This window comes from Heterodontus francisci, chromosome 35, assembly GCF_036365525.1.
Source record: "Heterodontus francisci isolate sHetFra1 chromosome 35, sHetFra1.hap1, whole genome shotgun sequence".
Classification (NCBI taxonomy): domain Eukaryota; kingdom Metazoa; phylum Chordata; class Chondrichthyes; order Heterodontiformes; family Heterodontidae; genus Heterodontus; species Heterodontus francisci.
The window spans coordinates 31,202,594-31,226,879 of NC_090405.1; the positions used below are offsets into that span (position 1 = coordinate 31,202,594).

The 24,286-nt window shown below is 42.3% G+C and overlaps 1 protein-coding gene across 1 annotated transcript in view; it reads right to left on the bottom strand.

Annotated features, from left to right (window-relative positions):
- The window catches only part of vps13c (vacuolar protein sorting 13 homolog C), a 355,084-nt gene that overhangs the window by 67,411 nt on the left and 263,387 nt on the right, over positions 1–24,286 (bottom strand). The window contains exons 61-64 of the mRNA XM_068015185.1: positions 17,571–17,735; positions 14,369–14,497; positions 7,536–7,669; positions 4,400–4,526 (exon numbers count right to left, since the gene is read on the bottom strand). Coding sequence (XP_067871286.1) covers positions 4,400–4,526; positions 7,536–7,669; positions 14,369–14,497; positions 17,571–17,735 — 555 coding nt within the window. The remainder of the gene's footprint in view (positions 1–4,399; positions 4,527–7,535; positions 7,670–14,368; positions 14,498–17,570; positions 17,736–24,286) is intronic.

Consider the following 24,286-nt stretch of genomic DNA (forward strand, 5'->3'; position numbering starts at 1 on the left):
GCCCTCTAAGAATCTTATAAGTTTCAATGAGGTCACTTCTCACTCTTCTAAATCCCAGAGAATATACACTCATTCGATTCAATCTCTCCTCACTCCAGGAATCAATCTTGTGAATCTCTGTACCTAATGAAGGATACATCTGCCTTGAAGGGGGCTTAACAGAGATGAAAACTCTACACAATGCTCCAGGTGTGGTCTGACCAAAGCTCTATATCATTTCAATAAGGCTTCCTCACTTGTTATACATCAACCCTGTTACGCCAATGCGTTTTGTTGAGTGACAATTTTCTTCAATCCCACTGACTTGAGATCTGAATTTTTTTAAAAAAAGACATTTTAAAAGACAAGCTGCCAGCAAAGTCATCCTTTCAGCTTCAATCATCTAATTTGCAACACTGTATCCTACATTAGAACACTTGAGACACACAAAATGTCTGCTAATAGCCCAAGAACCAAGACGCAGGAAGCTTAAATGGAACTACCTGTTCTTTCAGCAAGCAAATAAGTACTGCTAACTGCTATGTTTGAATCCCTGAATGGCTGTCATTTGACAAGCCCCTCCCCATCTGTGGTTTTAAGCTGGTGTTTTTCTTTGCTGCAGAGAAGCAACTGGACTGACATATGCAAACCCTATGTATGGGTCCCTCCCCCTTCCAGCTGGAAAGCTTTCAAATCCTGCTCGTCGACTGATCACCTTTGCATTCTCCAGCTATAACCAGAAACCCCATTGGAGGAAATCATCCGCATCACTATCTCCAAGAGACTCACCGAACCAGTCATCTACCTCTTCGAACTAAAATCCTCAGGACCACTGAATTCAGATAGAAGCTAGCCAAGTCACCAAACTTCATAAACAGTATACTTTTTGGTTGAGTTAGAGTCCAATTAAAACAATCTACCTTTCCTCATTCAGTAACCTATTTGTGCGTGTGAGTGAAAGTTGGTGCGTCGTTTATTATTTTATTAGCTCAGTTTAGGTACAATAAAGTCAACCGTTTTTTGTTAACTCAAGAAAACCTGTCTGATGGGTTCCTGTTATGATGATAGCAAGTAATCAAACACCTACTGAATTGGCCAGTACATTCACTAAGAAAGAATTAAACCTGTTGAGTCAAACAAGGGAGCCCTTCGACCCCTCTTCACTTGACCATAACAAACATCTTGCAACAATGGCTAACATACTAGTTGCCTTCCTAATTGCACGCCATTAACTTTGTGTTTCTTTATAAGGACCCTCAAATTCTTCTGAATACCAACATTTCTCAGTCTCTCAGTTTAAAAATATTCTGCTTTTCCATTCATTATACTCTATCTGCCACCTTCTTGTCCACTCACTTAACCCATCCATAATCGCTTTGTAGCCTCTTTGCATCCTCCTCACAGCTTGCTTTCCCACCTAGCTTTGTATCGTTAGCTAACTTGGATAGATTACACAGCCTTCTCATCAATCATTGAGACAGATTATAAATAGATGAGGTCCAAGCACTAATCCTATATCCATGCTAATATATTTAACCCCAAATATAGTGTAACAATCTCTTGTGGGGCACCTTATCGGGTGCCTTCTGAAAATCTAAATACACTACATCCATTGGTTCCCTTTTATCTACCCTGTTAGTTATAACCTCAGGAAACTTCAGATTTGTCAAACACGATTGTCCTCCAATAAAATCATGCTGACTGACTAATTACAGTGCCCTGCTATCACATCCCTAATAAAAGATTCTAGCATTTTCCCTACTACTGACGTCAGACTAACCTGGTCTTTGGTTCCCTATTTTCTCTATCCTTTTTTAAAAAACGGAGTTACATTTGCTACCTTCTAATCCTAGGGGACCAGTCTAGAATCTAGGGAATTCTATTAGATGAAAACCAAGGCATCCACTATCTCTGCAACCACCTCTTTTAAAACCCTAGGGTACAAGCCATTGGTCCAGAAAATGTCAGCTTTTAGTTCGATTAATTTTCCAGTACTCCTTCTTTACTAATATTACTTAAGTTCATGACTCTCATTAGACTTTTGGTTCTCCACAATGTTTGGTATGCTCTTGGTCTTCCCTACTGTAAAAACAGACACAAAATCTTAACATTCCTACCATTTCCTTTTCTCCATCATAATATCTCTTTGAAGGGGCCCAACGTTTACTTCCAGTAATTTCCTTTTTATATACTTGTAAAAGCTCTTACAATCTATTCTTGTATTTCTTGCCAGTTTACAGTCTTATTCTATTTTCTCCCTCTTGAACAATTTCTTGGCCATCCTTGACTGATTTTTAACACTTCCAATCCTCAGGATCACTAGGGTTTTTGCAACATTGTGAGCCTCATCTTTCAATCTAATGCCATCCTTAACTTCTCTAGTTAGACATGGCTGTACCACTTTTCCAATGGAGATTTTATTCCTCAAGGGAATGAGTATTTGTTGAAAAATATAATTTTAAAAAAAAAAAAGTTTGTCAATGCAGAGTCTCCTCCACCACTGCATCAGGGGTCCCTTTACCGACCCAAAAATCAGTCTCACCCTCCTATCCCTGAACTCTAAGCAAATAACTCACCTACTCCCTGATGCATTGCAACGTCTGCTCTCAGACTCTACTGCAACAACGGAGCTGAGGCTCCTCAAGCTGCAGGCACTTATTGCAGATGTGGTTATCTGCGATCATGCTGCTCATCACAAACTTCCACATGCTGTAGATGTGGCATACCTCCAGTGCTGCCATCTCTGCCTAACCTTGTTTTATCACTACTTCACTTGGCTTATTTTAATTTTATTTAATTAATTATAAGGAGCACCTCATTACCCCCAACGCCGCACCAAATTTTCAACTTTGCGTTCTGTTTACAATGCACTCAGTTACATTACACTATGTGCCTTAGCAGACCTTTCTAATTTTATACACCTCCTGAGCCAGAGCCAAGTTATAACTGCTCAGTCATCTTCCAGCTCACAGTAACCACCCCATATTCAAGTAATTACTTACAATTCACAGAACTTTAACACTGTAAAGCAGTCAAAGTATAATTCGAAATGTGAAAACGACATTCCAGTTCGACTAAGTTACCAGAGACCCACTCTCACCAAATTCTCAATTTCTTATCCTTTACAATGATGTTGCTCGGACTGGTAATCCAAGCAGGTTCCATGGACAGATCCACCTGATTTACAACCAGGCAAGGCTGAGGGCAGGGGGAATGGAAGGAGTTTGGAGCGTGGGGAAGGAGGAGAAATCTAAGATAATGTGTCACAACAAATGTGGGCGGCGCAGTGGTTAGCATCGCAGCCTCACAGCTCCAGCGACCTGGGTTCAGTTCTGGGTACTGCCTGTGCGGCGTTTGCAAGTTTTCCCGGTGACCGCGTGGGTTTCCGCCAGGCGCTCTGGTTTCCTCCCACAGCCAAAGACTTGCAGGTTGATAGGTAAATTGGCCATTGTAAATTGCATCTAGTGTAGGTAGGTGGTAGGAGAATGGTGGGAATGTGGTGGGAATGTGGTAGGGAATATGGGATTAATGTAGGGTTAGTATAAATGGGTGGTTGTTGGTCGGCACAGACTTGGTGGGCCAAAGGGCCTGTTTCAGTGCTGTATCTCTAAATAAATAAATGATTTGACTTGAGTTCTACATGCAGAATCAAGTTCATGGCCTCAAATTCAGTCCCTCACATCTTCCACCTTGAATTCTCAGGAGTAGTAACAACTGCAACTACTCAACAGGCACAATGCTCATGGGTGGTTCTCACATACTAATTTCAAATGACTATCCAACCTCCACCTGCGGCTCCAGGTAACTGCCGATAAACATTGATAGATATACACAGTGGTTAGCACCGCAGCCTCACAGCTCCAGCGACCCGGGTTCAATTCTGGGTACTGCCTGTGTGGAGTTTGCAAGTTCTCCCTGTGTCTGCGTGGGTTTTCTCCGGGTGCTCCGGTTTCCTCCCACAAGCCAAAAGATTTGAAGGTTGGTAGGTAAATTGGCCATCATAAATTGCCCCTAGTGTAGGTAGGTGGTAGGGAAATATAGGGACAGGTGGGGATGTGGTAGGAATATGGGATTAGTGTAGGATTAGTATATATGGGTGGTTGATGGTCGGCACAGACTCGGTGGGCCGAAGGGCCTGTTTCAGTGCTGTATCTCTAAACTAAACTAAACCATGAAACACTACCTTGGGTCATGTGTTAAACTAGGTGAAATTAGTCAGGAGCAAAAAGCTACCTGGAACATCCATTCTCCGTAGCATGAAGAGGCAAACCTAAAAGATCAGACAGGGCCCATCGATTCACCAAAGGCAAAATTTGTGCTGCATGTTCTAATGGCTCAGCTAGCTCTTCACTGGATAAACTCTGAACTCATTGCAGGTAGACTTAATCTTGAGAGTTCATTTTTACAGATGTCTACGCACCTTTAACAAGTCAAGTTCTCCTGTTTTCCATACACAGCCCCAGTTAAGTTTCCTGATACCAGCAGGGTCAGCCCACGCAAATAATCGAGCCTCCCCTGGGCCAAGTATCAACTCATCCTGTAATCCACTGTAGGGCAGGAAAGGATCAAGGGGCAGTTAGAAGGACATAAACTACTCATGAACAAGACATTTCACTTAGCAATATTATCCTAGTACTGGAACAGAAGTATGTTCACAAAAACTAACTCCTGTATATATCTTTGTCATTATAATTGCTTTGCTTATAAAGAATCAACATACACAGAAGCTAGAATCCTGCTCTGTATCATTTAGCTAAATACACAAATCCTATATTTTTTTAAGTCACTATTTGTTATGCAAAATAGTAATAAAATTGTCAATGCTGTCAGAATGATAAAGTCCAACATTTCTGCAGAAAGGCAGAAGTGCATCTCAGGTCTCATAACAATAAATTTCAGCCATTTCAATCTGCAATTTAACTATTTTGCAACACATTATTGTGTATATACAACACAGATGTAGTGTGCAGGTCACTTCTCTGATTAGGTGCCCTTAAGCAGCACAGCAGTCCCCGAATATCAAGCATGTGGCCCACTGCCAACCTTTGGCACTTGAAGGAACCTCAAGATTATGTACAAACTATCTGTAACAGGAACTGACCATGTCAGGGGAGGGGTGCCAGTGAGGAAAGGCAAGGTTCAACATCTGCAGTGTTAAAACTAAATTATTTTCTATCAACAGCGATTGCTTTTGAATTGTCAGTGTAAAGAAAACCACTTGTATTTATATTGTACTTTTCATGTACCTTACGATCTTCCAAAGCACTTTACAACTGACGATTTATAGTCACTCTTGTTTTGTAGGCAAACGCCAATTTTACTGACAGAGGTCCCCCAAACAGCTGGTGAGATAAGCTGCCATTTATTTGTTTTGGTGGTGCTGGTTGAAGGAAAAACATTGGCTAGGACAATCGGAGAGCTTCCAGTTCTTCTTCAAATAGTGTCACAGGATCTTGTGTAACTGAACAGATGGAGCCTCTGTTTAATGCATCATCCAAAAAGACACCAACTCTGACAATGCAGCACTCCATCAGTAGTCAGTCAAGTATTAGCCTAGACTGTGTGCTTAAGTGGAGTGAGGATTGAACCCACAATTTTTAACTCTGAGGCAAGGATGCGACCATTCAGCAAAAAGAAACAATAGGCATTATAATTAAGCTGTCTGCCTATCCCTCTCCCTCATTAAAACACAACTCTTTAATCAAGCTTTTGGTTACCTCCCATTATTGTTTTCTTCGGCTCTTGCCTGATTACGTTCCTCTGAAATGGTTTGGGATGTTTTTCTACATTAAAAAGGTGCTACATAATTTTGTTGTTCTGCTTTTACGCATGTCTCTAGCAAACATTAAGTGCTTGATAGTATGTTAAATGTGACGATCTAAAAAATGCTTAAAAATGTATTCTCCATTTTCAAATCATTCGAAAAAATAAACAAACTCAGAAGTCATGCTTCAACATGAGCAAACACAGTGGAAGTATTATACTGATGCACACTAAAAAATTTTCCACAACATACAGACTCTTGAGAATTTCAGGGTCAAGCGCAGTTCGCAACTCCCATCAACAGACAGAATGACAGCTGAGGGAAAAATATCAAATGCAAGCTCAGGCTTTTCTGAGAATTTGAGATCCAAGTAACCATAAGGTACTCAGACACACAAAAAAAATGTTATAGTCATGTTAAATCAGATTATGTGCAATATGTGATTTTTAATGTTATTTTGCTCGAAATCCTATTTGGAGCACAACTATTTAAACTTATAGAAAAAGGAAAATGGCAGAAAAAGAATTTGGATTAGCTATTTTAGCAACTTGTTCAATTTCAAACATTTCTTGCAGATGAAATGATTTTGAAAAAAAGTTACCTGATTCAGTTTCCTTATATAGGATTACATTGGATGTATGGCACAGAAACAGGACACTTGGCTCAACCAGTCCCTATGCTTCACTCGAGCCTCCTCCCATTACGCCTCATCTAAATCCATAACCATCTATTTCCTTCTCCCTCATCATGCTTGTCTAACTTCCCCTTAAAGGCATCTATACTATGCACTTCAACCACTCCCTGTGAAAGCTTGTTCCCTCACTATCAGCCTAGATTACGTGCTCAAGTCTCTGCAGACGGAATTGAATCCACAACCTTGAGTCAGGTGAGAGGGCTACCACTGAGCCAAGTCTGACACCCAAGTTGGTTTTGTATCTTGAACAAAAGTGTGATGGATGCACTAAATGTAACCATACAAATAACACACAAAAACTATATAAAATTTTGGATTACATGAGAGAATGAGATTGACTTACTTTTAACAGAACATATATATGAATTAGGAGCAGGCCATTCGGCCCCTAGAGCCTGCGTCACCATTTTATTTATTTATAGATACAGCACTGAAACAAGCCCTTCCGCCCACCGAGTCTGTGCCCACCAACAACCACCCATTTATACTAATCCTACATTAACCCCATATTCCCTACCACATCCCCACCATTCTCCAACCACCTACCTACACTAGGGGCAAGTTACAATGGCCAATTTACCTATCAACCTGCAAGTCTTTGGCCATGGGAGGAAATCGGATAAGATCTGAATGTGATTTCAGCTCCACTTTCCTGTCTTTTCCCACCCCACCTCCCCCATAACACTGGACTCCATTGTCTATCAACAGAAAATATTTCATTTCCATTTCAAATGCATCTTGGCTCAGTTGTTGTTGAAACCCATTCAAGACTTGAACACAACCTAGGTCGATACTGCCATGCAATACTGGAGAGAACCAAATTTGTCAGAAATGTTATCTTTGAGATGAAACATTAAACCAAGGCTGTCTGTCTGGTTAGACAGGTACTCAAACTCCTTCAGTGCACCCTAGATTCTTTCAAGCCAATAGGTGGATTAAAAAAAAAAAATCCCAGGTCAACGTTACAAGCGAAGCAGGGCGTTCTTCCCTCAAACACCACCAACAAATTATTAACTGGCCATACATTGCATCACTACTTGTGGGACTGCAGAGCACAAATTGATTCAATTGAAGAACTGCTCTGGGGATTTCACATACCATTGCTTGAAGCGAAACTTCACTGCAGTTGTATGATTAATGATTAGGGCAGGTGCAGAACCGTCATAGTAGTCTGTAAAAGTGATCACTGTGGCGTGGTCTGCGACATTAACATCCACGATAATTCCACCACACTGCCAAAGCAAAAAAAGCATCAGATCATTATGGGATTCTGCAACATGCAATTGCATAATAACAACAATGAATTTGTAGTTTCCTTATGGCCAACGTTAGTTGCTGCAGAAAGCTTATATAAGTGATTGTGATCATATGAAAAACATGAGAATGAAAAACAAAGTTTCTTTCTCCATTTTGCATAATACCATCAGTATAATTAACAGAGATGTGTCCATGTGTGACGCAAGTAATGTCCTTTGCGATTTTCAAATCCTAAGCTTGCCCACTATTATTAGCAATTTAATTAAATTTTAATTAGGTCAATTAATTCTGCTTTGTTGTAGATCATGAATTTTGCCTCTCTTTGTACAGTTCAATTACTCAAAATTATACTATATTTTTAAATTAACTTATTTCTGAGCTAGTTCGTATTTTCTGACACCCTTAAAACATTTACTGATCAGAACATTGATAGAATAGATAGGAAGAAACTTTTTCCCTTAGCGGATAGGTCAATAACCAGGGGGCATAGATTTAAGGTAAGGGGCAGAAGGTTTAGAGGGGAGTTGCATAGATTTAAGGTAAGGGGCAGAAGGTTTAGAGGGGAGTTGAGGAGACATTTTTTCACCCAGGAGGGTGGTTGGAATCTGGAACACACTGCCTGAAGAGGTGGTAGAGGCAGGAACCCTCACAACATTTAAGTAGTATTTAGATGAGCACTTGAAATGCCATAACATACAAGGCTACTGGCCAAGTGCAGGGAAATGGGATTAGTTAGGACGCTTGATGGTCGGCGCAGGCACGTTGGGCCGAAGGGCCCGTTTCTGTGCTGTAAAACTCTATGACTCGAACAATCTAAACAGCATTGCCTTCAGTGCTTGGAAATTGCTATTATAAGTCGTATTTTAGAGGTACAAGCAGTCTGTTGGAATTAAGACATGCTCACTGCCTTTTGGGTAGCTGCATTGCCAAGAGCTCAGGTAACTATTCTACAAAGAGAATCAGGCCCTTCAGTGGTGGTGCAAGAAACTCCAGTTACTCTGGTCTCTAATGGTTCTGTCACAGGCACAGAGACCACAAATTTTGTCTGACTGAATCTCGGGTGTTTAACAATAAAAACTTGTGACCCACATCCTATCTGGCACCAAGTTTCACTCCCCCATCACTACTTCCTTGTTGCCCTTAAGTAGCTGCCAGTTCCCCAAAGCATCTCTTCCTTCGAATATTTCTTCCAACCCCAGGCCTCAGACACTGATGCCCCCTCCCAACTGCAGCCACGTCTCCAACCTAGCTGCCTACCTGACAACATAGACGGAAAACATGCAAGTCTATCTCTGCAGCTATGGGACTAATCTGAAGTGTTAGAAGAAATGATTAGAGAATATGGCCATTTTAAGGTAATATGCTAAATATATTGAACATCAACAGTGGCATTGAGTAAAAAGCACACCAGTACTGATGGCACTCTTTAAAATGGTAAAATATGCCTCCAAAATGCTACTGCTTGCATTCTATCCTGCAGTGGTTCTGCTCCTTATAGTCTTGTCCTCATCATATCAGGATGGATGAGTTTCCTGGATCATGCATTCCAGGAAGTGGTCACCGCATAGGAAGAGAGTGTTCAGGACAGCAGATGAGTGGCCATTCAGAAGAGTAGGAAGAGGCGCAAAGTGCAGAAGTCTTCAGGGTGTGTGCCACTCACAAACCGGTACAGCATTGGAGACTGCTGGGAATGACAACACCCTGAAGGAGTGTAATACAAACCATGGCACCAATGGGCAAGGGATTCCACAGAAGAAAACAGCAAATATGAGAAATGCAGTCATTATAGGAGACTCCATGGTTAGATGGGCAGAAAGACATTTCTGTAGTCATCATCATGTCTCGCATGGTGTGTTGCCTCTCTAGTGCCAGGATAAAGGACATCACGGAGAGGGTGCAGAATACTCTGCAGGGGGAACGGAATGAGCCAGTTACTACATTCAGTACCAACGACAGAGATGGCAGATGTTGAGGTCCTAGGAATAGATTTTCAGGAGCGAGGGAGAAAGTTAAAATGTAGGACCTTGAAGGCTGTAATCTCTGGATTACTCACATTGCCACATGCTGGCGAGAGTAGAAATAGGAAGACGGGGAGAATAAATGCATGGCTTCAGGCATGATGCAGGAGGGCTTCAGATTCTTGGGACATTGTGACCAGTTCTGGGGTAGCAGGCACCTTTTCAGAAGGGGCTGGTTTCACCTCAATAGGCCTGGGACCAATGGCCTCGTGAAGAGGTTCACTAGCGTAGTCGGGGAGGGTTTAAACTAAATTGCGAGGCAGATGGACACCAGCATATAAATTAGAAAAGAGGAATATGGTGCATAAAGAGAGCATGTTGGATAGTACAAGAGAAGGAAGTAGTACCATATTAGATATGAAGAGACTATGAAGGAATATGGGGAACACAATGACAGGTTCAGAATGAATGTTTGTCAACAAAGTGTTGAATAAAAGTTGGTGAGATACAAGCACAAATAGCCATGTGGGAATATGATGTAGTCGCAATAATGGTACCAAGACATAAATATTGTGAGCACTGGGTACTTAATGTTTAAGGATACAATGTCTTCAGAAAAGATAGGGAAGGAAAAAAGGGAGGTGGGGGGGAATTAGGGAAGACATTGTCGAGTTGAAAGCGAGTGTGTTCTTAAGGGGCCAAGGACAGAATCCATTTGGTTAAAGCTGAGAAACAAGGTAGGTATGATCACGGTACTGGGTGTATTCTGTAGGCCTCCAAATGTATAGAGCGAGAGGGAGCGGGGGGAGAGGGAGCGGTAGAGATTGACAATGGCGATCCTTTAAGGGGATGTTGCAGGTTCAGGCTAGGTATATTCCAACAAGGGCAAAAGGTAGGAGAACCAAAACCTGGGCTTCTTAGTTGACAAGGGAGATATAGAGAATATGATGAAACAGAAAATAAAAGAGGGTGGATGATGCATGCCATGTGAATTCTTCCAGCAAGTACCAGGCCAAATACACTAAGTTGAGAGGGGAAGTGAAAAGTAAGATTGGCTAAGAGGGAATATGAAAATAGAATGGCAGTTCACAAAAAGAGAACCCAAAAATCATCTACCGGCATGTAAATAGTAAGCAGGTAGTAAGAGGTGGGGTGGGGCCTATTAGCAACAAAGGTAATGATATATGCCTAGAGGTGCAGGGCAAGACTAGGGTAGTTAGTGAGTACTTTGATTTGATGTTCACTAAGAAAGAGCATGCTGGCAAAATTTCGCTAGAAGCAGAGATGGTAGAGGTAATAGATGAGGTGAAAATTGAAAGGAAGGATTTACTGGAAAGTCTGGCTATGCTTAGAGTGGACAAGTCACCTGGTCCGGATGGCTTGCATCCCAGGTTGCTAAATGAAATGGGGATGGAGATAGTGTAAGAGCTTGCCATAATCTTCCCTAAATACAGGGGAGATGCCAAAGGATTGGAGTGTGGCAAACACCCTTATTCAAGAAAGGGTATAAATGCATTCCTAGTAACTACAGGCCAGTCAGTTTAACATCGGTGCATAAAGTTTGACAAACAATAATCAGGGAAAAAAAAAATCAACGAGCACTTGGAGAGGTTTGAGCTAATTAGCTCAAGAGAAGCCAGCATGGATTTGCAAAATAAAAGCAAAATACTGTGGATGCTGGAAATCTGAAACAAAAACAAAGTATTGAAAATACACAGCAGGTCTAGCAGTATCGGTGTAGAGAGGAGTTAACATTTCAGGTCTGTGACCTTTCATCGGAACTGGCAAAAGTTAGAAATGTAATAGGTTTTAAGCAAATAAAGCAGGGGTGGGGGTGAAAGAGAACAAAAGGGAAGATGTGATTGGACAGAGGGCCAGAGAGATTAACTGACAAGGAGGTCATAGGGCAAAGGCAAAGAGTGTGCTCATGGTGTGGTGAAAGACAAAGCATTAGTGCAGAGAGTGTTAATGACAGAGTAATGAACACCTTAGCCAAAGCACACACTGAAAAACCCAGTTTAAGGCACACACATGGTTAAAAAGAAATAAAAAGGGAAGATCATGCTTGACTAATCTAATTGAATGTTTGATGAAGTAACAGGGAAGGTTGAAGAAGGGAATTCAATGGATGTTGTCTGTATGGATTTTAAGGAAAGCGTTTGACAAAGCACCACATAAAAGGTTGGTTAACAAAATTGAGGCTCAGGGAATAGAAGGGTCAGTGTCCAACTGGATAAAAAATTGACTAAGGACAGAAAACAGCGATTCATGGTAAATGGTTCTTTTTCAACTGAAGGGTGGTCGACAGTGGTGTTCCCGAGGGGTTAGCATGAGGACCACTGCTTTTTTTGATATATATAAATTACTTGGATACTGGAATACAGAGTAAAAGTAGGAAATTTGCTGATGATACCAAACTTGGAGGTGTGGCAATGAGAATGATACCAATCAACTGCAAGAGGACATAGATAGGCTAGCAGAAAAGTAACAGATGGAATTTAATACAGAGAAATGTGAGGTGACACATATTAGCAGGAAGGACAGGGAGAGACAATATGGACTTAATAACACCGTCCTAAAGAGTGTGCAGGAACAGAGGGACCTGGAGGTTCAAGTGCATAGAGCTTTGCAAGTGGCAGGACATATTGAGAGAGAAATTAGCAAAGTAGATGGGACCTTGGGCTTTATAAACAGAGGTATCGAGTAAAAAATAAAAAGCAAGGGAGTTATGCTGAACCTTTATAAAGCTCTGGTTCAGCCACAACTACAGTATTGCAGCCAGTTTTGATCACCACATTTCAGGAAGGATGCTAGGGTCCTTGAAAAGGGTGCAGAGGAGATTTACCAGAATGGTTCCAGGGATGAGGGATTTTCGCTACAAGGTTAGATTGGAGAAGTTGAGTGTGTTCGCCTTGGAGCCAAAGAGATTGAGGGGAGATCTGATAGAGGTGTACAAAAGTATGACACATTTAGATAAAGGCAGACAAAACTGTTCCTATTAGCTGATGGTACAAGGACACGATGACACAGATTTAAAGTTTTGGGCAAGAGATACAGGGGAGATGAGAGGAAGAACTTTTTTATGCAGTGAGTGGCAATGACCTGGAACTGCTGCCTGCGAGGATGGTGGAAGCAGAAACTGGATTGACACTTCAGGGGAAATAAGCTTGCAGAGCCACAAGGATAGATTGGCAGAAATGGGAATGACTGGACTGCTCTACAAATAGCTTGCATGGACTCAAATGAACCAAATGGCTTCTTTCTGTGCCCTAATGACTATGATGCCACGAGTCGTTTAAGTGGTACAAGCAGTCATTTGTTAAAAATGCACTCAGTATGTTCACTGAGATGCTGAAAGTTCAGGTGATGATTCTACAAGGAGAATCAAGCCAATCAATGGTCCTGCATGTCTAGTTTTTCTTCTGTCTCTAATGATTCTGCCACAGGCACAAAGATCCCATATTCTGTCTGATGTTTCAATGACAAATTAGTGGAGTGTGGATGTTTAGAGACCAGGGGTTCACATCCTATCTGTCACCAAGTCTCACTCCCACATCACTACTTCCTTGCCATCCTTAATTGGTTCCCAGTTCCCCAAAGCATTGAGTTCAAGATCCTTGAATCCACAAATCCCTTCTTTTGCATAATCCTTCTGACCCCAAGCATCAATGTTCCCTTCCAGCTGCAGCCACATCTTCAACCTAGCTGCCTGCAGGCTCCCTAACCTCTTCCCAGCTACCTCCCCACTACTCCCAGCTCTCTGCCACATCTCCAGCTAAGTGTTTCACCTGTCTGGACTTTGCTCCACCATGCAGTGTACGTCAAGCTGGGAGAGGAGCTGTGGGGACTGTAAAATTTCCTTTCACCCTTCAGTATTCACTGTGTATGAATCACAGCTTCCAACATGCAGCTGACGAATCACAGGGCATGCAGCCACTTGGCCATTAAACCTTTGCTTGTACGTCATTTGGATAGATGGAGAACAGAACCCCATATCACCACCCCAATCAAAATTATCTATCCATCTGCCCCTTTCAATAAAGCACAGACAAAAATAGTATTAGGATATTTTTGACTGACATGTTGACTGTTTGCATGCTATAAAAATCAAACAAAAATTGGCCATTCCATTTTTACATAATGTGTTTTAGATTTAGATCAGTACGACAATCTGATGCAATAATGAATGACAGCACCATTAGTAATTACAGGAAAATAAGTAACCTCTGCCATGGGCACTATTGGCCTCATAACTGACAGCAGCTGAACAGGTCCTGTAGAGTTTGGAGACCCATTTCTCCTCATTTCACCAAGTTAACACGGTAGATTACTGAAACTGTCTTGTGTTCTTTGAGGAATAGAATGAATACATCAATAAAGTTCATTGTACAAATGTGTTCTAGAAGCAACTTGATATGCTGCTGGAGAAAGGAGGATGGAAGAATAAGATATAAAAGGCAGATAGGGGGACTCAGATCAGTGAAAAAGGGTCAGCCTGTTGAGCCCAATGACCATTCTTGCTTCTAAAATTGTTTGCTTTCTTTTCTCTCCCATTTTCTGCCTCCCACTGCCCTCACAGGACAGTAATAATCTTGCACTTGGCACTCAAAGCAAAACAGGCAGTATTAGATCTCTCCCCAACATTTGATTGCAAATGTAGACCCAATTTCTGCCATCAATGAGAATATAAACACAACATAAAACACATGAACTTACCACATGCTCAAGACTCAACAATGTGCCATTGTCTTGCTTATTATAGAAGAAAGCTTTTGATGACTGTTCAGAACCAACCACTCTGACACAAAGCTTGTTTGATGATGTTTCAGGCCAGAAAGGAAGACACTGTAATAAAATTACAGAAATGTTGGTGGTGGGCTCCTAAGACCACTCAATGGGAGGAACTGGTTATTTAATGGATACAAAGCTAAAAATACCAACTTAATATGGTTGACAATGTATTCCATGTACAAAACAGCCAAAATAATTTGCTCCAATCAAAAGAAGCTGCAATATTAAAAAACATGTTCTGTATCTGCAACAACTCCTGCCAAATTTACTAGATTTCCATGCCAGTATTACCTTCACCCTCTATGGAAAAAGTAAAACTTCATATTGAGTGTTTGTGCCATACTGCTGAGATACATTGTTCCCTTACTGTACACAATTGACAGCACAAACTTGCTGGAAAAAACTAAGCAACCTTAGGCTAGAAATATTGCTAATAAAAAACTTAATAAATAACACTTAATAATTTGCACAATTTTGTCACATATCACACATCTATCTAATTACACTACACTAACCCCTTCCATAATCCACTAATTTAAAACCTGAAAATTGACAAATACAAATGGCTTTGAATTTCAATATAAATTTTGATTTTCATCTTCATTTGAGACATGAGTGGAATGATGGTGGCATGTAGCCAGTTACAAGAATAAGTCCCTGCACATATGGCAACTGAATACAAAAACAGTGAGGTGCTTAAACAGTGAACAAGCATCTTGACTGGGGACCCAGTTATTAAACCTGACGTAAAGCTTGGTATGAGCTTTCTGTCCTAATATTTACGACATTTATCTAACCATTCACATTAAATGCTGCTCTAGGGGAGAGCTCTATACCTTCTTCTTTGGCCTCCTCGTCTCCAGAGACAATGGATAAGCGCCTAGAAGTGGTCAGTGGTTTGTGGAGCAGCGCCTGGATTGGCTATAAAAGGCCAATTCTAGAGTGACAGACGCTTCCACAGGCGCTGCAGATAAAATTGGTTGTTGGCGCTGTTACACAGTTGGCTCTCTCCTTGCACTTCTGTCTTTTTTCCTGCCAAGGGCGGCACAGTGGAGCAGTGGTTAGCACCGCAGCCTCACAGCTCCAGGGACCCGGGTTCGATTCCGGGTACTGCCTGTGTGGAGTTTGCAAGTTCTCCCTGTGTCTGCGTGGGTTTTCTCCGGGTGCTCTGGTTTCCTCCCACAAACCAAAAGACTTGCAGGTTGATAGGTAAATTGGCCATTATAAATTGTCACTAGTATAGGTAGGTGGTAGGGAAATATAGGGACAGGTGGGGATGTTTGGTAGGAATATGGGATTAGTGTAGGATTAGTATAAATGGGTGGTTGATGTTCGGCACAGACTCGGTGGGCCGAAGGGCCTGTTTCAGTGCTGTATCTCTAATCTAATCTAAACTGCTACGTCTCTTCGACTCGCCACTCTTTAGCCCCGCCTTAATGGCTGTCCGCCAGCTCTGGCGATCACTGGCAACTGACTCCTATGATTTGTGGTCAATGTCACAGGACTTCATGTCGCGTTTGCAGACATCTTTAAAGTGGAGACAGGGATGGCCGGTGGGTTGGATACCAGTGACGAGCTGCGTCCTTGGGGATCCTGCCAACTTCCACGTGGCTCATATGGCCAAGCCATCTCAAGCACTGCTGGCTCAGTAGGGTGTATATGCTGGGGATTTTGGCCACCTCGAGGACTTCTGTGTTGGAGATATGGTCCTGCCACCTGATGCCAAGGATTCTCCAGAGGCAGCGAAGATGGAATGAATTGAGACGTCGCTCTTGGCTGACATACGCTGTCCAGGCCTCGCTGCCGTAGAGCAAGGTACTGAGGACACAGGCTTGATACACTCGGACTTTTGTGTTCCGTGTCAGTGTGCCATTTTCCCACACCCTCTTGGCCAATCTCGACATAGCAGCGGACGCCTTTCCCATGTGCTTGTTGATTTCTGCATCGAGAGACAGATTACTGGTGATAGTTGAGCCTAGGTAGGTGAACTCTTGAACCACTTCCAGAGCATGGTCACCAATATTGATGGATGGAGGGCTTCTGACGTCCTGTCCCATGACGTTCGTTTTCTTGATGTTTAGGCCAAATTCGTTGCAGGCAGCCTCAATCTTGTCGATGAGTCTCTGCAGATTCTCTTCCGTGTGGGATGTTAATGCAGCATTGCCAGCAAAGAGGAGTTCCCTGATGAGAACTTTCCGTACTTTGGTCTTCGCTCCAAGACGGGCAAGGTTGAACAACCTGCCATCTGATCTGGTGTGGAGGAAAATTCTTTCTTCTGAAGACTTAAACGCATGTGAGAGCAGCAGTGAGAAGATCCCAAACAGTGTAGGTACGAGAACACAGCCCTGTTTCACGCCACTCAGGATAGGAAAGGGGTCTGATGAGGCACCACTATGCTGAATTGTGCCTTTCATATTGTCTTGGAATGAGGTGATAATACTTAATAGCTTTGGTGGACATCTAATCTTTGCTAGTAGTCTGAAGAGACCACGTCTGCTGATGAGGTCAAAGGCTTTGGTGAGATCGATGAAAGCGATACCAGCATGCAGGTATTCAAGTGGGCTGCTCTTTTGTTCAGAGTCAAGTTACTCAAATGAAGAAAATCAGATGGGATTGTTTTCCAGTGAAGAGGATGGGAAGGAGCATCACAGTCACATTTGAGAGTGACCAGGTGGTCTTGTTTAGGAAAAGTCACCAAATTAATTAGATTCAGAATCCAGCGAAGATAATATTTGGAAGAAAACGTCTAATATCTCAGAAGAATTCCACAGGAATTATTAGGCCGAGAGCAGAATGAAGATGGTGATGATGGTGGAGAGATTCTCTGTACAAACTCTGATAAATACTGCGCAGTAACACAACAGTATCCTAGACATTTCTATCAGTGCACTGTGTACTTTATGTTTCTGATTTACTATTGATGTATTCCTCTTTGTGAATAGTTATCAGACTGTATCAACAGTTAAAGGAACAAGCAGGTGATATAGCGCAAATTGTTACCGCCATCAAAATATAGATGCATTAAAAATGTGAAAAATTCTTGTACAGTAATCAATTGATAACAAACTCACAGCAGTGAATGGACCATCTTCACAAACATATTTCAAAACTGAAACCAATACTATACCTCTGCTGCTGAAATATAAATCCATTTCCCACTGTCTAAGTGGCCAGTCGGGTGATCTTCTCCAACTTCCAGCTCATAGGAAGACTTATTGACCAATGTGTAGAATGGAGTTAGGGTAACAACTTTGGTCATGTTGAAACTGCTCATCTTAATGGTTACTCCAATCTGCAATTTAAAAAAAGATCAACCGTATTTACAGTAATTTTCTACCTTATATCATTTTTCTAGTAAAAGCATTAGGAGGTTTCTAAAGAACTTTTTGCCCTATTCAAGAAATATCTTGACAATGACAGGCTTTTAAAATTTCTTGGAATTCAGTGACATCATGGAGTTGGGATGCCATCTGCGTAATTACTCATGCGCCTGCAAAGCATATACATAAAAGCCATTCCTAACCAAGGAATGGTATTACATTTTGGCCTGACTGTAAAGGAAAGGAAGCTGCCACATTTCCAAGCAAGAGACTGCAGGGAACATGTCGTTCAAGTGTGTGGAAGGGGCCATTATAAAACAATGATATATGTAGTTAACACAGCATTCCCAGCATCGTTAAAGATAGTACTGCAATCAGAACAGAAAAAGCAGCCTTTATACAAGCCAATATACCTAAAAATGAAGACCATTGACAGGTGATCTAATCAAAGTCTTTGAAATGAATAAGGGATTCAATCAGGTAGATACAGTTCATGGGGAAATCCAAAACAGGTGGAAGTGATTTCAAAATTCAAGCTCAGCCATTCAGAATTACTTTTCCACACAAAGAGTAGTGGAAATCGAGAACTCTATTTCCCCTCATCAGCTCCCAAAAAAGGACTTTGGATGCTCCGGATCAATTAAACATTTCAAGACCGAGGTCAACCGAGGTTCAATTGGCAAGTCATGCTGCAGCTGTACAGAACTTTAGTTAGGCCACACTTAGAATATTGCTTGCAATTCTGGTCGCCACACTACCAGAAGGACGTAGAGGCTTTGGAGAGGGTACAAAAGAGGTTTACCAGGATGCTGCCTGGTCTGGAGGGCATTAGCTATGAGGAGGTTAGATAAACTCGGATTCTTATCACTGGAACGACGGAGGTGGAGGGGCGACATTTTATTTATTTTTATTTATTTAGAGATACAGCACTGAAACAGGCCCTTCGGCCCACCGAGTCTGTGCCGACCAACAACCACCCATTTTATACTAATCCTACATTAATCCCATATTCTCTACCACATACCTACACTAGGGGCAATTTACAATGGCCAATTTACCTATCAACGTGCAAGTCTTTTGGAGGTGGGAGGAAACCGGAGCACCCTGCGGAAACCAACGCAGACACAGGGAGAACTTGCAAACTCTGCACAGGCAGTACCCAGAACTGAACCCGGGTCGCTGGAGCTGTGAGGCTGCGGTGCTAACCACTGCGCCGCCCATGATAAAGTTATGAGTGGCATGGACAGAGTGGATAGTCAGAACCTTTTTCCCCAGGGTGGAAGAGTCAGTTACTAGGGGACATAGGTTTAAGCTGCAAGGGGCAAAGTTTACAGTGGATGTGCGAGGCAAGTTCTTTACACAGAGGGTGGTGAGTGCCTGGAACTTGCTGCCGGGGGAGACGGTGGAAGCAGGTACGATAATGACGTTTAAGAGGCATCTTGACAAATACATGAATAGGATGGGAATAGAGGGATACGGTCCCCGGAAGTGCAGAAGGTTTTAGTTTAGGCAGGCATCAAGATTGGCGCAGGCTCGGAGGGCCGAATGGCCTGTTCCTATGCTGTACTGTTCTTTGTTCGTTCTTTGTCAACAGATTTTTGTTAAGTAAGGGAATCACAGAATGTGAAGCAAAGGGGGTTGTGGAGGAGTGGGGTAGAGGGGGAATGGAGTTGAGGTACAGATCAGCCATGATCAAATTAAATGACAGAACCTAATTCTCTTCCTATGTTCCTACAAATACCCTCATAACAAACAGCTCACTATATCTCTAAAGAGTATAAAAGCTCTCAATGCTGAGCCCAAGACTCAGTCATTGTTCAATATATTTGGTACAGTTACATATTTCCATATGATTTTTGGAGTGTCGCCCTAGAGGATTCTATAAGGAATCAAACATTGAGAATAAAGTTACTGAAAACGTAACTACAAAGAATTAAAGAAGCACCTTCTAGATTAAAGAACAGGATCTCAAGGTTTTTTTAACATTTCTTTCATGGGACATGATCAGTGGCAAGGCCAGCATTTGTTGCCCATCCCTTGAGAAGGTTGTGATGAGATGCCTTCTTGAACTGCTGCAGTCCATCTGGTGCAGGTATTCCCAGTGTTGTTAGGAAGGGAGTTCCAGGATTTCGATTCAGCAACAGTGAAGGAACAGCGATATAGTTCCAAGTCAGGATGGTATGCGGCTTGGAGCGGAACTTGCAGTTGGTGGTGTTACCATGCACCTGCTGCTATTGTCCTTCGACAGGTCGTGGGTTTGGAAGATGCTGTCGAAGGAGCCTTGGTGAGTTGCTGCAATGTGTCTTGTATATAGTACATGTATATAGTACATACTCCTGCCATTGTGTGCCGATGGTGAGGGGAGTGAATGTTTAAGTTGGTGGACTTCAATGGGATGAGACAAAGAGTGACCATAGTAATCTGGGCAAATCTGTTAATGGGTAAAATATCAAATTTTAATCTGATACTGAACCAGTTTATACCACTAAGAAATGGGAGGTCTATTTGACAAAGACAGGCATGGACAACTAAAGAGGTAAGAGACAGCATAAAAGTAAAGACACAAACAACAGCAAAGGGTGACAAAGCAGATGGTAAGAGCTACAAAATGGGATTATGAAAAGAAATTTTCAAGGGATATCAACACGAATGTTTTACTATTTATATTAGGAAAAAGAGGTAGTCAAGAGCAACATCAGCCCCTTGGAAACTGATGATGGTAATACTGTCAGTGACTAAGGAAATGGAGGACATACTGAATAATTACTTTGCATCAGTATTTACAGTAGAGAAAGAGCTCAGCATGCCAGACATCCCAAGGAAACTATTAAATCAGGAACAGATACTCAACAAAATTAACATAAGCAAACTAACAGTAAAGAAGAAAATAATGGCATTAAATAGTGACAAATTCCCAGGACCAGATGGTTTCCATCTTGGGGTTTAAAGGAAGTAGGTGAGAACATTGCAGATGCCCTAACTATAATGTTGCAAAGATCTCGATTCTGGAACTGCACTTTTAGATTGAAAAACTGAACTTCACTCTGCTGTTTAAGAAGGGTTACAAGGAACACCAGGAAATTATAGACCAGTTAGCCTAACATCTGCTGTTGGGAAATTGCTGGAGTCTAGAATTAAAGGCAGGGTAACTGAGCATCTTGAAAACTTGCAGCTGATCAGAGTCAGCATGGATTTGTAAAGGGTAGGTCATGACCAATGAACGTGAATCAATTTTTTGAAGAGATGCCTAAAGTAGTGGACAGGAGAATATCTATGCATGTTATTCACACGGCTTTCCACAAGACAGATGATAAAATACTTCCATAAAGGAACTATCAGCTACTGTTGAAGCTCATGGAATTGAAGGAAAATTATTGATCTGGTTAGGAAATTAGCTAAGCAGCAGGAAACTAAGTACAGATAATAGGACTCTAATTGGCAGGATGTGACGAGTGATGTCCTGCAAGCATTTGTGATGGGGCCCCAAACTATTCAACGTACTTAAAAACAAATTAAATGATAGGGCAGAAAGCCATATATCCAAATCTGATGATCACAAACATAGGCAGCATTGTAAGCAGTGTAGATGGAAGCATGTAAAAAGACATATCGATACATTAAGTGACTGGGCAAAACGGTGGCAAATGGATTCCCATTCAGGAAAATGTGAGGGTATCCATTTTGGACCTAAGTAGTATAGGATAGGGTAATTTCTGAATGGTGAAAAGCTAGAAACAGTGGCGGTCCAACAGGACTTTGGTGATTCAGGTACCCACATCATTAAAATGTGATCATAAAATGAGTACAGAAAATAATCAAAAAGGCTCAAGGAAAACTGACCTTTATATCTACAGGACTGGAATACAAGGGAGTAAAGCCATGTTCCAGCTACACAAATCTCTGGTTAGACTATACCTGGAAGGCTATCATCGTGTTGTGCGGCTGGCACTACCATCCTGCTAAATGGGATAGATTCATAACAGATCTAGCAACTCAAAACTGGGCATCCATGAGGTACTGTGGGCCATCAGCAGCAGCAAAATTGTATTCATCCACAATCTGTAACCTCCTCTGGCGTATCCCTCATTCTAGCATTACCATCAAGCCAAAGGATTAACCTTGGCTCAATGAGGAATGCAGGAGAGCATGCCAGGAGCAGCACCAAGCATACCTATAATGAAGTGCCAACCTGGTAAAACTACAACACAAGACTACATGCATGCGACAGACAGAGCTAAGCAATTCCACAACCAACTTACCAGATCAAAGCTCTGCAGGCCTGCCAAATACAGGTCGTGAATGGTGGTGAACAATTAAACATCCAGCTAGGAGAGGAAACTCCAAACATCCCCATCTTCAATGATGGTGGAGCCCAGCATGTCAGTACAAAAGACAAGGCTGAAGCATTTAGCACTTCTGGCTGAAGACGGTTGCAAATAGATGATCCATCTTGGCCTCCTCCTGGAGGTCCCCAGCATCACATTTGCCAGCCTTCAGATAATTTGATTCTCTCCACATATCAAAAAATTGCTAAATGCGCTGGTTTCAACAAAGGCTATGAGCCCTGATAACATCCTGGCTGTAATCCTGAGGACTAGTGTTCTGGAACTTTCTGCACCCCCTAGCCAAGCTGTTCCAGTACAGCTACAATAGTAGCATCTAGCCGACAATATGGAAAATTGCCCAGGTATGTCCTGTCCACAAATAGGACAAACCCAACTGGGCCAATTACCACCCCATCATCTACTCTCAAACATCAGCAAAGTGATGGAAGGTGTCATTGACAGTGCTATCAAGCGGCACTTACACCGCAATGATCTGCTCGCCGATGCTCAGTTTGGGTTCCACCAGGGCATCTTAGATCAAGACTTCAATACAGCCTTGGTTCAGTCATGAGCGAAAGGACTGATGAGGGGGAGAGTACTCTTGACATCATGATATCATTTGAATGAGTGTGGCATCAAGACGCCCAAGCAAAATCGAAATCAATGAGCATCAAGGGGAAAATGCTCCACTGATTGGAGTCATACCTAGCATAAAGAAAGATGTTTGTGGAGGTCAATCATTTCAGTCTTAGTTCATTGCTGGAGTTCCTCAGGGTAGTGTCCTGGGCTCAACCATCTTCAGCTGCTTCAAAGACCTTCCCTCCAACATAAGGGCAGAAGTGGGGATGCTCGCTGATGATTGCACAGTGAGCACCATTTGCACTCCTCAGACACTGAAGCTTTCTACGGCTGCATTCAGCAAAACCTGGGCAATATTCAGGGCTTGGGCTGCAAAATGGCACACATTTGCACCACATAAGTGCCATCACCAAAAAGAGATAATTTAAACATCTCCCCTCATCAATCAACAGCATTATCATCGCTGAATCCCCCATCATCATATTGGGGGTTACTATTAACTAGAATCTGTGGCAAGTAACACACTTCTTGACCTCCCAGTTAGCCACCTTGATCTGCTGCAGTCCACATCATGTAGGTACACCCACACACCTGTTAGGGAGGGAGTTCCAAGATTTTGACCAGCAACAGTGAAGGAATGGAGACATATTTCCAAGTCAGTGAGGTGAGTGACTTGGAGGGGAACTTGCAGGTGGTGGTGTTCCCATGCATCTGCTGCATTTGTCTTTCTAGGTGTTAGAATTCACAGGTTTGGAAGGTGCTGTTGAAGGAGCCTCGGCAAGTTGCTGCAGTGCACAGTGTGTTGGTGGTAGAGGGAGTGAATGTTTAAGGTGGTGGATGGGGTGCCGATCAAGCGGGCTGCTTTGTCTTGCTGTCGAGCTTTTTGAGTGCTGTTGGAGTCGCACTCAGCCAGGCAAGTGGAGAGTGTTCCATCACACTCCTGACTTGGGCCTTGTGGGACACAAAATTCCTTCCTGTCCAATTCTTTTCCCCTTCTCTCCAGAAGATAAGAGGGGCTTTGGGAGGTAAAGAGGTGAGAGTTATTGGCCACAGAATTCCCAGACTCTGACCTGCTCTTCTAGACACAGTATTTATATGGCTGGTCCAATTAAGATGTGAGCATCACTGCATTTATCGTCCATCCCGAATTTCCCATCTCATAAAAAAACCAAGTTCTGGGCATCACAGCTTTGGAAGGATATGTTGGCCTGGGAGGGAGTGCCGCGTAGATTTCCCAGAATGATACCTGGACTCCAGGGGTTACATTACAAAGCGAGATTAAAACAAACTCTGGTTATATTGCCTAGAAGTCATCAGGTTAAGGGTGATTTGATCAAAGTTTTCAAGATATTAAGGGGAACAAACAGGGTAGAAAAAGAGAAACTATAACCACTGGTTGGGGAGTCTAGGACTAGGGGCCACAGGCTAAACATAAGAGCCAGACATTTCAGGTGTGAAATTAGGAAACACTTCTTTATGCAAAGGGTGGCATAAGTTTGGAAGTCTCTTCCACAAACAGCAATTGATGCTCGAGCAATTGTTAATTTAAAATCTGAGAATGACAGATTTTTGTTAACCAAAGATATTAAGCAATATGGAACAAAGGCGGGTATATGGAG